Source organism: Limanda limanda, chromosome 1 (assembly GCF_963576545.1).
Source record: "Limanda limanda chromosome 1, fLimLim1.1, whole genome shotgun sequence".
Classification (NCBI taxonomy): Eukaryota; Metazoa; Chordata; class Actinopteri; order Pleuronectiformes; family Pleuronectidae; genus Limanda; species Limanda limanda.
This window is the reverse complement of record NC_083636.1, coordinates 14,981,881-14,998,034: the sequence shown is the minus strand read 5'-3', so window position 1 is coordinate 14,998,034 and position 16,154 is coordinate 14,981,881. Positions and strand designations below refer to the sequence as shown.

Sequence of the window (16,154 nt, the reverse complement as noted above, 5' to 3'; positions counted from 1 at the left end):
GACTAGGCTTAGTATGCCCAGTGACTTAATTTGGGGTAGTTTATTCCTGTCGTTCGGGGACAGGATAGGGGAGGGTAAGCGCTGCTGTTTATATTTTTCTTTTTTCATTTTCCTTTTGTTGGATGATTGGAGTCTAGGTTTATTTTCTCATACAACTGCCTGCATTTTGACTCATTCCCCCGCACTCAGCACCTGCTATTCAATCACTTTCCGGCTTTGCGGCTCTCATGTCTAGTTCACTTAAACTTATAACTTGGAATGTCCAGGGACTGGGCCATGTAATTAAAAGGAAGAAGATTTTAACATATTTGAAAAAACAAAAATGTGATATAGCATTACTTCAGGAAACCAGGCTATCTGATACAGAACATTTGAAACTTAAGAGGGACTGGGTAGGCAAAGTTTACTTTTCCTCCCATTCAAAGAATAAAAAAGGTACAGCCATTCTTATAAATAAGAACCTTCCCTTCATCTTGGAACATGAAGAAAAGGACTCAGAGGGGAGATTTATTTTGATTAAGGGTTCGATTCTTGGACAACATATAACTATTCTCAATATTTATGCACCAAATATTGATTCACCCCAGTTTATGTCGCAAATGATTTTGATGTTTAACCATCACTGCAAGGGCTTGGGCTTCCTAGCCGGCGATTTGAATTGTATAATGAACATCTCTCTGGATAAATCCTCTCCTGCAAACAAGTCTAACCCGAGAGCATCTGCTGTCCTTAAAAACTTATGCACAGATACCGGATTGATAGATATATGGCGACATTTAAATCCTAAAAGGAGAGACTACACGTTTTATTCAAATCCCCATAACTCGTATTCTAGACTAGACTATTTTTTTATTCCCAAAGACTTTTTACACTCTGTCCAGACTTGCTGTATAGATTCTATTGTCTTATCAGACCACGCTCCGGTACATCTATGCATTAACCCATTATTTAACATTCCTAGAACTCCCATTTGGAGATTCAATTCGTCATTTTTAAATAGTGACTCTTTTTGCGTTTTTGTCCGGAACAACTTATCACAATTCTGGCTCGACAATAAAAGCTCTCCAGTGTCCTCTGCCACGATTTGGGATGCAGCTAAAGCCACTTTACGTGGTTACCTTATATCCTACAGCTCTCATCAGAAAAAGGTTTTAGAGGAAAACAGAAAGAATCTTGAAAAAGAATTGACTAGGCTGGAGCAGATACATAAACAGTCACCTACTCTAGCAAACTTAAAGGCGCTAGTCGCTGTTAAGACTGCACTTAACTTGGATCATACTCGCCATGTTCAGAAACTGTTACTTTACACTAAACAGAAATATTATGAATTTGGCAATAAGTCCAGTCGCCTGCTTGCCCACCAACTGAAAAATCTAAATAATGATCGCTCAATTAATATGATAAGAACACAGAATGGGGATGTCACACATGATCCAACGATTGTCAATAGTACTTTCCGGGATTTTTATAAATCCCTGTATAGTACAGATAAGGCTGACGAGGCTGACATTGCTTCATATTTGAACAATGTCCCTTTACCTACTATTGCGGAGGAGGATCGCTACAGCCTAGATGCTGCATTCACTCCAGAGGAGGTCTGGGCTGCAATTCAGTCTATGCCAAATGGGAAGTGTCCAGGCCCCGACGGGTTTCCACTGGAATTTAAGAAATTCTGGCCAGAGATCCGCACAATTTTTATGCCTGCCGTTAATGGTATCTTGAGAGATGGCATGCCCCCCTCCTGGAGATACGCTTCCATTAGTTTACTTCTAAAAAAAGATAAAAACCCTTTAGATTGTTCATCATTTAGGCCTATTAGTCTCCTCAATGTGGACTACAAAATTATGGCAAAGGTACTGGCTCGGAGATTGGAAAACATCCTTCCGAAAATAATAAACCCAGATCAAGCGGGGTTTGTAAAATCAAGATATGGCACAGACAATGTACGTCGCGTTCTTAATATTGTTCAATATCTTAACGCACACAAAAATCCAGCACTTATAGTCTCCCTTGATGCCGAAAAGGCTTTCGACCGGGTTGAATGGTCTTTTCTGTTTCCGGTGTTAGCAAAATTCGGCCTGGGCTCTAATTTCATTAACATGATTAAAACCTTCTATACAGACCCAATAACCACAGTTAATACAAATGGTTTGATGTCTGATGGCTTCCCGGTGCGCAGGGGTTGCAGACAGGGGTGCCCCCTGTCACCTTTACTGTTTATACTGTTTATTGAACCTCTGGCCGAGGCCATCAGAACTAACCCTGATATATTTGGGATTGGGGTGGGTGAGGAAAACCACATTATTTCCTTATTTGCAGATGATGTCCTTTTATATATTTATAAACCTGAGAAAACAATTCCGGCAGTTTTGAAATCAATAGCCACATTCAGTGCCCTGTCGGGTTATAAGATCAACCTGGGGAAGTCGGTTGTTACACCCTTTGATATCCCCCAGGATATGTCTATACAATCTCCTTTCCAAGTGTCCAGGAGGGGTTTTAAATATTTAGGTATCTTTGTCACCCCTGATTTAAATAATCTGTTTGAAACTAATTACTCACCTCTAATTCAAAGGGTTAAGAACGATCTGACAAAATGGGCCTCGATACCAACTTCTTTCCTCGGGAGAATCAACACTATAAAAATGAATATTCTTCCTCGATTGAACTATTTATTTCAAAATCGCCCGTGCTACCTGACCTCTGCATTTTTTAAGTCTCTGAATTCTCATGTATCTCGCTATATCTGGAACAATAAACATCCAAGAGTTAAGTTCTCTACTCTTACTAAGCCAAAGGATCTCGGAGGCTTGTCATTGCCTTCTCTACAACTATACTATTGGTCAGCACAACTTAAAATGATGTCAGAGTGGTTTTTGAATAGGAAAGATTCCTTATGGTTGGGTCTTGAATCTCAATCTTGTTATCCCAGAAAACTTACTTCCCTTCCATTCATCAATAATATAGATCATTTAAATCATCTCAAGAATAACATAATTGTTTATAACACACTACTAGTCTGGCGAGACGTGAGGAAATACCAGAATATTCCTCCTGTCCTCTCTCTCCGATCTCCCCTGGCTCTGAATCCAGATTTACCAGCACAGATTAGGAGTATTGGTCTGATGGAGTGGGCATCTAAGGGCCTATCTAACTTTATGGACCTGTTGGACTCCGACTCTGTTAAACCATTTGAGCAAATCAGGGCTGATTTTAATATTCCTCATAAAGACTTTTATAAGTATCTCCAAATTCGTCACTTCATAGGGTCCCTTCTGAGGACAGGCAAGATTCGCATGGGACTGTCAGAGTTGGAAAACACAATAATTCTGGCTAAGTCTCCCAAAAAACTGATATCAAAGATTTATGTTTCACTTTTTTATTTTGAATCTTCAGGTTATGACTCTTTGAAGCCGGTATGGGAGCGCGACCTGGAGGTGACGTTTAACCCTATAGACTGGGACAAGATCTGTAGTGGGGTTTTCCCCAAATGTACCTCAATCTCCATACATGAACAGAACTTTAAAAAATTTTTTAGAACCTATTACACACCTGTTCGCCTCCAGAGAATGTTCCCTGACACCTCTAACCTTTGTTATAAATGTAAAGTACATAAAGGTACATTTATTCACTTGTTTTGGTCATGCGACCTTATACAGACTTTCTGGAAGGGGGTACACTCTGTAATTCAGGAGGTCACGGGTAAAATAGTCTTGCTGACTTCCTCTTTCTGTCTCCTCAGTCATACCCCAGACAATCTCTTTGATGCGGACACTAATTCTTTGTTGATAATTCTTTTATTTTTGGCTAAAAAATGTATTTTGCTGAGGTGGTCAACCCCTCAGGTCCCTACAGTCGACATGTGGATATCGCAGATTTCTGCTCTTTTCCCCATTGAGAAGTTGACCCACGACCTCAATCACAAATCAGTCAGGTTTTGGAAGATCTGGGAACCGGTGCATTCATTCTTACAAAAGCCATAACTCATATTCTTTTTCTGGAAGGGGAGGACTAACTGCTCTTTTATTTTATTTGTTTCATTCTTTTTATTTTATATACGCTATTCCCTTGTCTATCTCCTGTCATCCTGCTGATTGTGTATGTATGTATGTTTGTGTATACACGGATGTATGTGTGTATATATGTATGTGTGTATATATATATATATATATATATATATATATGTGTATATGTATATATGTATATATGTATGGGTATGTGTATGTGTGTATATAAATATATGTATATATGTGTGTAAGGATATATACTGCAGTGCTCATTGTTAGTTTGGGGTGGGATTTTTGTTGTTGTTCTGTTTGTTTTGTTGTCTGTTCTGTTTTTCTAATGTTTGTTCTATAAAATGGTTAAAAACCAATAAAAAGAATATTAAAAAAAAAAAAAAAGAAAGACCAGCACTCACGTTTACTTTGATGTGAAGTGATTGGTTTGTAGAGCTTATATTAGAACATGCGAAGATAGGTTTGCTTTAGCTGTTGGTTGTATGATGAAGGAAGCTGTACCCCTGGTTAACTCAACACTGTGGTTAAGCATTCAAGGTGCTATATGGAGTATTTGCTATTGCTCCAGAGCCAACATTAGCATTAGTAGCTGTTGACTTTCCAGTCTAGAGGAAACGTTCAGCATCAAAACTAATTCCTTTACTTGCCAAGAGCTGTCCCTAATGGTAGATCTCCCCCACACTGTCCAACTGGAAATCAGGTACTAGACTTTCATCAGGCAAACAGAATAAAAATAACAGAATGATAGAATGAGCGATAAAAGTTAATTTACCAAACTGCATCAAAAACTACTGTCATTATACCTCTGCGCCATTTTAACCTAACTCCTATGTTACTGGTTATCCACAGATGTCTTATGCTTGATGGTGTGGAAACCTTTCAACAAAAATATAGTGTGTTTTAAACTTTTTTATACAGTCATTAACTAGGCTAAACATTGGCCCTACTAATACAGACTTTATCCCAGGGCTACATTACCCTGCCGTAAATTTGTAGACTTAGCCTGGAGGTAGCAGGTATGTCAGATAAGGATAAATTTGCCCTTAGCCAACTCGTAGCTTGGCACCACGACTAACCCTGGGCTACGAGTGAACACTGGGAACGCTACTAATGAAAAGATCAGATGTGGGTAAAATAAGAGTAAAAATAAAGCCTCTGTCGTTCTCCTCTAGTGTAAAAGCAGCTGTAATGGTACCAGGTTATTTATTTCAGTAACTAGGATGGTAATTGGAGCAGACTGGGTGACTTCACACTGAGGGGAAATGGAGCTGAAAATCTGCCCTGATGGCCAAAATAAAGGATTTGGATGGAAGAGTGGAAAACAGAGAGAGAGGGAAAGAAAGAGGGAAAGGAAGGTGGTGGTAGAGGGAGAAAAACAGTGAAATAACGGGTGGAGAAGTTGAGAGAGAGAGAAAAGAAACGCTGAAGGCAACATAGCGCTGATAGAGAAACAGAAAATGAAACTGACAGAAAAGACTGGCAAGGGAAAAAATGGAGAGAAAATTAGAGAAAGGGGAAAGTGGTTTGGAGATATGTAGAATATAAACTTGAGTAATGGTAAATTAGTGAAGTTTATTGCGTGTTATATTGTTCTGTAATGGACAATTTGTCTCTGGCACGCTGACACCTGTGTGCGTTCCCAGGCATAAGCTCACCCTGGAGTTCGGGCCGTGCCAGTTTCAGGAGGAGTGATTGTGTGGAATACTTTTGGGGCCGACCAAATTAGGAAGTAAATTTTCTTCCAATTTCATATCTTAACGTTTGCATGTCGTGCGCCTTTTTAATAGACTTTTCCACCGCTCCACAATCCGCTCACTGTCCAAGTGACCCCAGGAGGAAGCCAGAGAAGTGGTCTGCAGTGTCCAAACTATTGAAGAAGAAATAATTGGTAGTGATCTCAGTCTCAGCGTCTGCTTTGATTGGCTAATTGCTCACTTTCCATGGGTTGTTATTGGATTTTCATGTGTTCCCTTAGAGTGTAACTGCAGTTTTAAAGTTCAAGTTTTGGCTTAAGTGTTTTTCCCTGGAGATGCAAAAAAATCCTTTAGAACAGAACACACTGCCGGGAGGTGGGGCTAAGATGCAAATACGTCATAACAATTAGCATGCTAAAGCTAAGTTATCGTGGTTGTCTAGATATGAGAGACGATTCCAGTAGCAGCACACACACATTTGTGACGAAAAATGGCGTATGAGGTAGAAGGTTTTTCATCTCCGGGGTTTCCTGATGGCAAAGACCATGGTCGTCCTGAACCGTTTGAACCGCCGGCACAGGTGGGCGCTGCTGAGACAGCGGGGGCTGAAGCAACCGGAGGAGGAGAAGTCCTGAGCTGTCACAGGCATAGGCAACTATCTCAGGTAGTAGTTCAAACGGTGTGTGTGTGAGACAGCTGTGTCTGAGGACATGGGGGGGCAGAAGAGGATGGGATACGTCTAGTAGAGGATCTGTTGTCTGAGGGTTTTCCTCTCAGGATAGATTTGAAAATGAGTGCCGCTCTCCAGATTCCCTCAGAGGATGTCACATTTTCGAATATGTATAAATTTCATGATGCAGAGACGTTATGAGCCGTGTTCAACCCATGAATGTAAAAAAAAAAAGCTATAAATTTGGTTTCAAATGTGATATTAAAACTAGCATTAATGTGTTTCATCAAAGAATAGTCATATAATCTACTTGGGCTCAAAAAACACATGGAAGTCTGCGTTATCTCTTCATATGTTCAGAGGTCAAGCCTGTAGAGGTCCTATAAGATGAGCGGGCGTCTAAGCAATGCCTGCATTTGACTGATCTGTCTGTGTGACCGTCTACCTGCCTGCCCAGCTGTTTGCCTGGCCATGTCCCGTCTGTCTGTCCTGTCTCTGTCCTGTCTCTCATCTCTTTCCTCTTTGAAGGGTGATCAAGCTGACTAACCTAACGCTCAACTCCTCTCTCCCCTCTCTCACCTTTTCCTGCTCCTTCTCTCTTTCTCTCTCTTTTATCTTTTCAATGCAACACTGTCTCCCGCTCTACCCAGTTTTGCCTCAAGGTTAGTACCGCATGCCTATTTTTCTTCCATCCATCCTCCATCACTGTCTCTCTCATCTCTCTCCTTCATTGTCATACTCCTTGTCCTTGCATCGAGACGCTCTCTCATCTCACTCACTCCGTCACAAACTCTTTTAATCATTCTCATCGTGTCTGTCTGTCTTTGAGGGAGACACCTTGACTCTCCCTCTGCTCTTGTTCTCTGACACAACGCTGCTATATTTCAAGAGGAAACATCATTGTCTTGTTCTTTCACCCTTCGTTGATAACTCTCTGCTAGTCTCATCACTACACCACTATTTGAACTTTTAATGCAAGCACTGACTTAATAACTTTAAATTTGAGGCTCCCACAGCAAACAAGCAAAAAACGTTGCCGCGGCGAGTTGCCATTATTAACTTGGACAGCCGTGAACTTTTGCTCAGAGGTCTTCTTACTTCTTCTGGGTTTCTGTCTTTGCGGCTGCTCTAGAGAAATCACTCCAGATTTTGTTAAGCGGCCGAGATGGCCTGGGACTCCGCTCAAGTTGTGGCGAACCATTTTTCATCTGCTCCACTCGTAGTTCACTATCTTTCCTGGCCTGTGTCCCCGTGTTTGACTCTCAAAGTTGTCATGACCTCAATTAGACCATTAACTTTTAGTGTGGGGGCTGAGAGGAACAGTCTGACATTTTGGGAAACAAGCATATTAACATTCTTCTGGAGAATTTGGAGAAAATATGGACACCACTATCATATCTGTACGATAAGTACGCTCTAGCCAAGGGATAGTTAGCTTAGCATACGAACGTAACAGCCAGCCTTTTTCAGTCCAGGGCTGTAAATGTCTCCTTAGCAGCACCTCCAAAACTCATGAAATCAATCTTTTTGCTTAGCTAAGCTAACTGTCTCCAACTATTCCTTTGAGTGTAGCATTATATAGCTTGGTCCAAGTCTATTTCCTTCCACTATCCAGAAATTAAGCCAAAATATTGCTGCATAGAAACGCCGCCATCTTGTGCCAATGACGCCACATCTTAATATTCAGTCTATGGTCTTTACTCAGAAAGTGACTCTAATGACATTTCAGCATGAAAACCCCCGACGTCTGAATTCGGTCTTTTCTAACAGACATATTAAAGTCATATTGAAATATCTCTGACCAACACATTGTGATCAACCACATAATAACCACTTCATCCTTCTGTTTCCTGCATAAATCTGGTGGTCTGAGTGCCAGCTCTTTCTTTGCTGGTAGAGCCACTGATCCCCCTGCCGTCTTGTCAGCTTTATCATCGCTGTTGTTCGGATGTTTTGTGATTCAACTCTAGAGGGGGATAGACACAAGAAAGAGAGAAAAGAGAGAAAACTTGCTGGTAACAAAAAAATGACAAAAAAACGTATCTTTCTTCTTCTATCCTTTTTTCTCTCATCCTGTATTTTTTTTCCTCTGGCTGTTTTGATCTTGAGCTAAGGAACTCCTCTTCCACTGCCAAGTCGATGACATCAAGGTTTCTGTAGCTTTTAAAAGGAATTGCATTGTTTCTTTTGTGTGTGAGTGTGATCCCTTTGAGGTCATGTGCGACTCTGAGCGCTGAGGTTGTGCGCGGATTTGTCAGCTAATGGGTGACAACAAGCAGACACATGCACACGCACACGCAAGGTATCAGCGACCATGCACGTTTTTTTTCTGTATTCCACACACATACACACTTTTAAGCAAGTGGGTGACAACAGTAGAGAAGACATGAGTACTGAGTTATATTTTAAGATACCTGCACACACACACACACAGACACACACAGGGCACAGTTTTGATTAGTGGAGTATTTTTCTGCTTTGTAGTATTGTCATATTTATATTTGCATTTTGTAGCTTCTCATTGTTTGGGATCTTACAGAATACCTAATAAAAAAACAACCCTTTTTTCTTTGCATGTTTTTTTCAACCTTATCTAAACACAATATGTAGACGAGTAATGAATTAGTGACTTTTTGCTTTGGCATAAACTGAACTCAATGCCTATAAAATATTGTTTTTATACCAGAGAAAGAAACATTCAAACAAACCTAAAAAGGTGGTCGGGAAGCTTGGATTGTTTCTTTTTTTATTGGTTAAGCGAGACAAAAACAAGAGAAGAAAGTAGTGCAACATTTATTCTGTAAATGTACAGATAAGTGGGACAGAATAACCTTATTGTTACAGATGATTTACTGGAAGGGTAGAGATACATAAAGAGACAGACACAGAAGGAAGTAAGAGGAAAAAATAAGAAAATTTATATTTGGTAGTCAGATTAATATGTTTTTTAAGATATAATCGGAGCATTTTGCCGTTATTGATAGGACAGTATAGCATCAAATGGAGGGAGATCTCTCCGACCGCTTCAGGAGAACTCAAACCTCAACCCCTCATCTCTCTTATATGCTTATTACTCTTATCGAAACACTTTCACTTCAGTGAATGGTTAGTGAAGTGTGGATATATCCCTAAAATGTGATTTATTTATTTTTTCACCGGAGCAGGAGCAATTAAAAAAAGACATTTCATTCTCGTTGTTATGGTATTTAATGGGTCACAGGCGGAGAGGAAGTTAACTCCATCCATCAGTGAGGAAAGCACATAGTACTGGGGAGGAGGGAGGTGTTTTTGTATTGTTTTGTTTTATTACACAGTAATACAGGGCTGTCCCCTTCCTGTGCTCACAGAGCGTTTGGATCATAATTCGCCCTCGACGCTTCTTGAGCTCTTTCACACCTGTGCTCGGAGCCGTTCCCTCGCGACCGGTTCAGCCAGGACGCCTGTTAATGGCAGGTATACGAGCGGGGCCTATGAGTAGTGTCAATGTTTCACTCAGGGACTTTGTTGTCCTCCATGTTAAACAGAGACACTGCCAACATCAACTCCAGCTCCCTCTTTACATGCTTACACTGTTACTCTTATCGAAACACTCTCAGCTCAGTGCGTGCTTCGTTCTCAAGTGTGGAAGTATCCCCTTAATGTGATTTATTTTCATAAGGACAGGAGCAATTGAAAAAGACATTTCACTCTGTCTGCAGTTTTATCACAGTGTTTTTAAAGGCTTTCTTCGAGTATCCCACATCATGGCACCTAGTACACATATCCACACAAAGGCCCCAGCTGCCTTACCTCCTTATTTACCCCACAAATTAACTGGTCCACCCAAGGGATATCCCACTGCCATTCTGCAAACCTTAAATTATTGTTGTTATTATTATTTCTTTCTTCATTCCTCAAAAATGTCCTCCTTGTACTGCAAGATTCTCTTCCGCATCCGACGTGAGAAAGACCAGACTACAGTATCGTGCTTATGATCGTTTATTTTGTATGTTTCCTAGTTTTTACAGGCTTAGTAAGCCAAACCAATGTTTCCTGTATTTTTCAAAGGAAATACTGAATTCCGAACAGTAAAAGAAAATCCTTGATGTTAATGTTGGTTGAACTGTGTGCAGTAAACATACATGAGCCCCCAGAGCATTTCTGATCAAATATTTATACAGGGCTCCAAATGTAATATTAATATTACCTTAATGTGGCTCCCTGAATATCAGCAGCATGCTAATGAGGGAGGTTAAAATGTTGTTTTTTTATTTTGGAACGCTTGATGTTTACTGAAGATTATAAAATGTGTGAATGTGTGTTTGTTTTTAGTTTTTTTTCTGGTGGTTGAGAGCAGGACTCACTATTTTACAACTTTAAGCTTTAATGAAGGTTATTCTATGTTGGTATATTTGGGTAGTTCATATAATACTCTGTGCGTTTAGCATTAGTACGTATAGATATTATTGTGGTCTTGATAAATTTAGGAATTTCAAAGGGCTGTCAACAAGTATGTTTGTGTTTGTTTGTGGTAGCGTGATTTATGATTTACAGTATGTGCCACAGTGTTTATATGAGTGTATTTCTGTAAATGGTGGGAAACGGATGCATGTTGTTGGTTTATGTGAAGGTGCACGCACAACTGTGTGTGTTTGTCTGTCTGTGTGTGTGTCTGTGCTTTAAAAATGTGTGTGTGGTCCAACCCAGAAATTTGATCTAATACAAAGCAGGTTGTGTTTGGTACAGTTCTCCCACTTTCTATCTATGTGTGTTTGTGTGCGTGTGCCTGTGTGCATGCATCATATCACCACAGTTTAGCTTGTACCTTGTGTGCGTGCATACTGTATGTCAACGAGTGCATAGTTGTGTGTGTGTACTGTGTATGCCTTTGTGTGTCTGTGTGAGTCTGTCCGCACATGGTGTGCTTGCGTGCATCATATCACCACAGTTTGAGTAAACGTCTTCCTGCGTGTTCGCTCATACAGCGTTTCAAAGACTGCATAATTAAGTACATGAGCACTTTTTGATGTGTGTGTATAGACGCGGTTTCACTGCACATTAGCATGTTGTGTTTACAGCATTGTGGGTAGAGCAAAGGAACATTTCGCGCATTAAAACAACTTCAGCCGAGCCATTGAGTTCAAATCAAAACTGCAATTTTCCAAAAATCTATATTCATGGTACATCTGGTGTGTTCATCACGACAGAGAGGGGTGGAAATGGAAAGAAAGGACTGGCCTGACACATGGTGTACAGTACAGCAGAATCTGAACTCATTTAACAGTCAGAGTTGCATAACAATACAGAAATATAGATACTTTCATACTTTATCAAACCCTGTGGAGAAATTCTCCTTTCTCAGGGGTTTTCCACAGGGAGGACGGAGATGAGGATGAAATAGAGAAGTAAGAGATTCGGTAACTGCCTCATAATGAAGTTACTAGATGATAATATCCATTTATTTAAACTAATGATGCATTTAGTGTCATAGAATTGGAATCATGGTCATGTCATTATCAGTATATTAATCTCTTCCTGCCTGCTAGGATTATTACAAACCCACAGCCTTTTTCCTCATTTGAAAGTGAGAAATTGTGAATTGTTAAATTGTTTAGATGATTTTATGAATATAACGATCTGCATTTAACAGTAGAATTTTATATATTTGTAGTTTTTGCATTCTTAAACTCTAGCTCAAGCTGTTACTTTATGTCGTGAGTATCTCTACATGTTACATCCATGTAGAAGGACTAGAAACTTGTCACAAGCAAACACAGGGACAATATATATGCAGATGATAAAACCCCTATGGTAAAAAAAAGTTGGAGAGGGATTGTTTGACCTCTGTTGCAGCCGCCTGTGATCCATGGTTTATCTTTTTTACAGAGGAGGAGTGCGAGGGAAGGTAGAGTACGGGAGGTGGAAGTGACAAAAGAGGGAGAGGCAGACATCAGGGAGAGGAGGAAATGGTCCGTGGTCTGATGAAAATATTTTTATCCGAAGGGTAAAGGGTAATGTTGCATTTTGGCGAGGGTGTGGGTTTGGAGGAGACTGAGAGGAAAGAGGAGGAGAAAAACGATTTGTCCTCTCAGATTGGCTTGATGCAAATAAATGATTGCTATCACGCAAATGATTATAAAGCGGCGTCCAAGGAAAGTAGAAAAATAAGTGCGGGGAAAGAGCAGGGTTTGGTTTGGGAGAGCAAGGCGTAGAGAAGATGAAGAGGAAGTCGCTGTGGTCTGAGGCAGATGCGTGATAGTTCCCCATGTAAATGATACACATGAGGAGAGATACAGCCAAACAAGAGAGGGGCTGAGCAAAACAAGTGTTTAGTGTTAGAAAAAGGGAAATAGGAAAGAGTGAGAGTGTAAGTAAGATCTGAGTGCTGAGTCAATAGGAAACATCGCAGACCAAATGTCCGTTCAACGTGCACATACATGGAGTAAATGTAGCATGAAGCAGGGGAAACCTCAGAGAGCTAACCAGATGGTTGGAGCTTCCTGGAAATCCTCCAATAGGAACATTCCTGCCTGTTTATGACCTGTTACACATGCACACAGGGCGTATAGCGCAAAATCGATCCCAAGTTTTCAAATAGAAATCAGCACCCAACAGAGGATACCAAAAAAAAATCCCCATAATGAATCTGACGTTATGCTTCACACTTATAAGCCGCACACAAAGACAACACAAGTGGAAACCACACTCACGCACGCCGATTGTTATTCTGCGAGTTTTGAGCAGCCAGGTGCTGCAGAGCGTTTTTTTGGCCCCTGTCGTCAAATATCAGTTTTTCCTCCAGCTTCCCAAATTTCTCTGGACAGTTTGCAATCGGGCCCCCTGGACCTTTTAGCAAACACATTGAGGATTTTATGTTTCCATCGTCTGCCAATATCATTTCTCAACTTCCCTGGCAGTCATACTGATGCAAAAGAAATTTGATGGATGACCTCCATTATTTTTAGCTTAGTTTAGCAGGTAGTTGAAGGCGTAGGAAGATGGGAACAATAAAAGAAAGGGATGTGATTAAATATTTACACTCTAGACAATGACTTCGGCTGTGAGTATTTATTTGATTTATTTGGATCCACACCAACTTTTTTACAGGTTTTTTTTCCTGACACATCCAGCAGCCCAGCTAACGAACAGACAAACAAACTTACAAAGAGAAAACGTAGTCTCTTTGGTGGAAGTTATATGTGACACAGCATACCTGTTAGATTGCATGATTTCAAAAAGTCGAGCTCAGCGTTTTGTGACGTGGACTCAAAGGTCAAACGCAGCGTACGGCTCGTGAAAGTGATTTCCCGCGAGTGCACATACTTTGCTCCTGGTGCGAGATGGTGCTCGCCGTGGATTCCCATCACTGGAGGTCGGTTACTGGCAGCTGCAGCAGTGGATGTGGAGAAAATAGATAATCTACGAGTCTATAAAAAAAGGTTATGATAGCAGGAACACACATGCGTAAATATTTTCACAGTGCAGGCAGACGAACTGTACACAGATTTTTTTTTTAAATGCAAACATACAAAAGACTCGAGGCATATGCAGCACGCAGAAAGAATGACTTTTATTGAGTTTGATCAATTTCTAATGTCTCAGCCTGTTGTTTACTTTTGTCTCACAAGTGTCTTTTCCTGTGTGTGTGTGTGTGTGTGTGTGTGTGTGTGTGTGTGTGTGTGTGTGTGTGTGTGTGTGTGTGTGTGTGTGTGTGTGTGTGTGTGTGTGTGTGTGTGTGTGTGTGTGTGTGTGTGTGTGTGTGTGTGTGTGTGTGTGTGTGTGTGTGTGTGTGTGTGTGTGTGTGTGTGTTTAAGGTATGAGAGATTCTGATCAAGTCAAGCTGGTGTGATAGCTGATACTGTAGGTCTGTGACAGAGCCACAATGGCTTCCAGACAGCTTAAACAGGGATCAAACCCTTTCTCCGTTCCCAAACCCTGCGGCTCCCATGAAGAATACCGCTCTCTCTTCCTCCCTCGTTTTTTCCTGCGCGCTCTTTCTCCGTCATTCCCCAGACGATGATTTAGACTCCGCTTCCCGACACCCAGTAATCCCCCCTCTGAAAAGAACCCCATGCTTCCCGCTGTGGAGAATCTCAGATGTCATCTCGTCATTGATTCATAGCTTTTCATTGAATTCAGTCACTGATCTTTACATTATATTTGCCCCAAGGGATTTTTATATCTGCACTGTATCGTACAGAACAGTTAATCCCTGTGTCTTTTATTCTTCGCGGCACAAGCAGGTACTGTGTCCTGAATGTGTTGTGAATTTGACGGTTTGATTCGATATATTAAATGTCATCCGGCAGCATTGTAGATCCCAGTGATTTCAGTTTAGCTGGTATTGCTGTTTGTTTGTGTGCATACATGTGGGGTCTTTGTGGCAGATTCATGTTAATGCTGTGACAGGATAAAACTGGTACTTTCAGCAGCTTCACTATAAATAAGGATATAGCACTACAATGCCCCCAGATGTAAATGTTCCTTATTTCTGGAAGAAATACAGTTCCTACGTTGTTTTTTTAGAATTGTGTTGGATCTGTTCTTCATGTATCGTTTGCAAGGGACAAGTGGGCATTTCCAGTAATATCCCATTCTTCTATTTGGGTTATTCAGACTCATTCAAAGAATTTCCCCATTTTTTTCCTGATATTAATTGACAGGAATGTATGAAATAGAGTAATGATTTGCAGCCAATGTTCTCGTTGGACATAACTCAGGGACTTGCACATTCATCATCTTGGATGTTAAGTCTACTTTAATTAACTAGGTCCATGGTCCAAGTCCATGTGTTAAATTCAGCATAGCCTCCACTTTTAGATTGATCATTCTTCTTTTCTATGTTGTGCTGAACCATTACACTAGATAGACATTACTATGTTCTGGATCTTTGCTTGAGGAAATCTTCTCTATCTGGACCTCTCTGAATTTGAATTGAATACCCTTTTCGTTTTCGTATTTTATCTTATTTTATGTCTTATTGAAGATACCACTTATCCAAGATCACTACCAGTTAATGTCTTTATATATAAAGCTGCTCCTCACACTTACAGCTCAGTGTGTGGTCATCGTCCTCTTCCCCCATCTTCTGTCGACATCTGTGTTTAGTGAGTGTCTGTATCTTTTGCTTTATTGACTTCAACTATTGATTTTTTGGTTTTGTGTGTGCTTGTGCGTTGCAGGCAGATGAAGGACCAGTCTAAAAAGGCGGCCAACCTGAGGCACAAGGAGCAGCAGGAGAAAAGCAAGAACGCCATGCTGATGGAGGAGGCCAAGAAGAGAGAGGACAATCTGAATGAAAGCTCCCAGCAGATACAGGTAGGAAAGAGGGTGGAAGAGGAGGGAAGGAACTGTAAGAGGTTGGAGGGGTAAAGCGAGAGAGTGAAGAAAGTGAGAAAGGAAAAAGTTTCTCTCCTCCTCCTCCATGTCCTACCTTGAATATAGTCTGCTATCACAACAATGCTTCATCGTAATGTGACAGTTATGACAGGGAGCAGCCTGAGGCAATGTCAAACACACTCACACACACACGCGCGCGGGATGCAGCTCTCGCTCAGGGAGTGTGAGAGGGGGTAACTGAGGAGGATGACTGACAGGGCGAGCAGATGGAAGATGGAGAGGCAAAGGGGGAAAAAAGGTTGATAAAATGAGAGGAGAGGTGATTAGAGGGGAAAGAAGACAACCACGAACGATGAAATGAATGCTGTGGGTTTTTAACGCTTCCTGTGGTGAGAGAGCATCTCCTCATTTTCTGCTGTGGCGTCAAGTGACCACGAGATGAGCAGCCATGTG

The 16,154-nt window shown here is 40.9% G+C and overlaps 1 protein-coding gene across 4 annotated transcripts in view; it reads left to right on the top strand.

Annotated features, from left to right (window-relative positions):
- Nucleotides 1–16,154, top strand: part of LOC132997975 (ELKS/Rab6-interacting/CAST family member 1-like) — a 119,271-nt gene that overhangs the window by 44,531 nt on the left and 58,586 nt on the right. For all 4 annotated transcript variants that reach the window (XM_061067515.1, XM_061067511.1, XM_061067514.1 and 1 more), the window contains one exon: nt 15,545–15,680. In XM_061067515.1, coding sequence (XP_060923498.1) covers nt 15,545–15,680 — 136 coding nt within the window. The remainder of the gene's footprint in view (nt 1–15,544; nt 15,681–16,154) is intronic.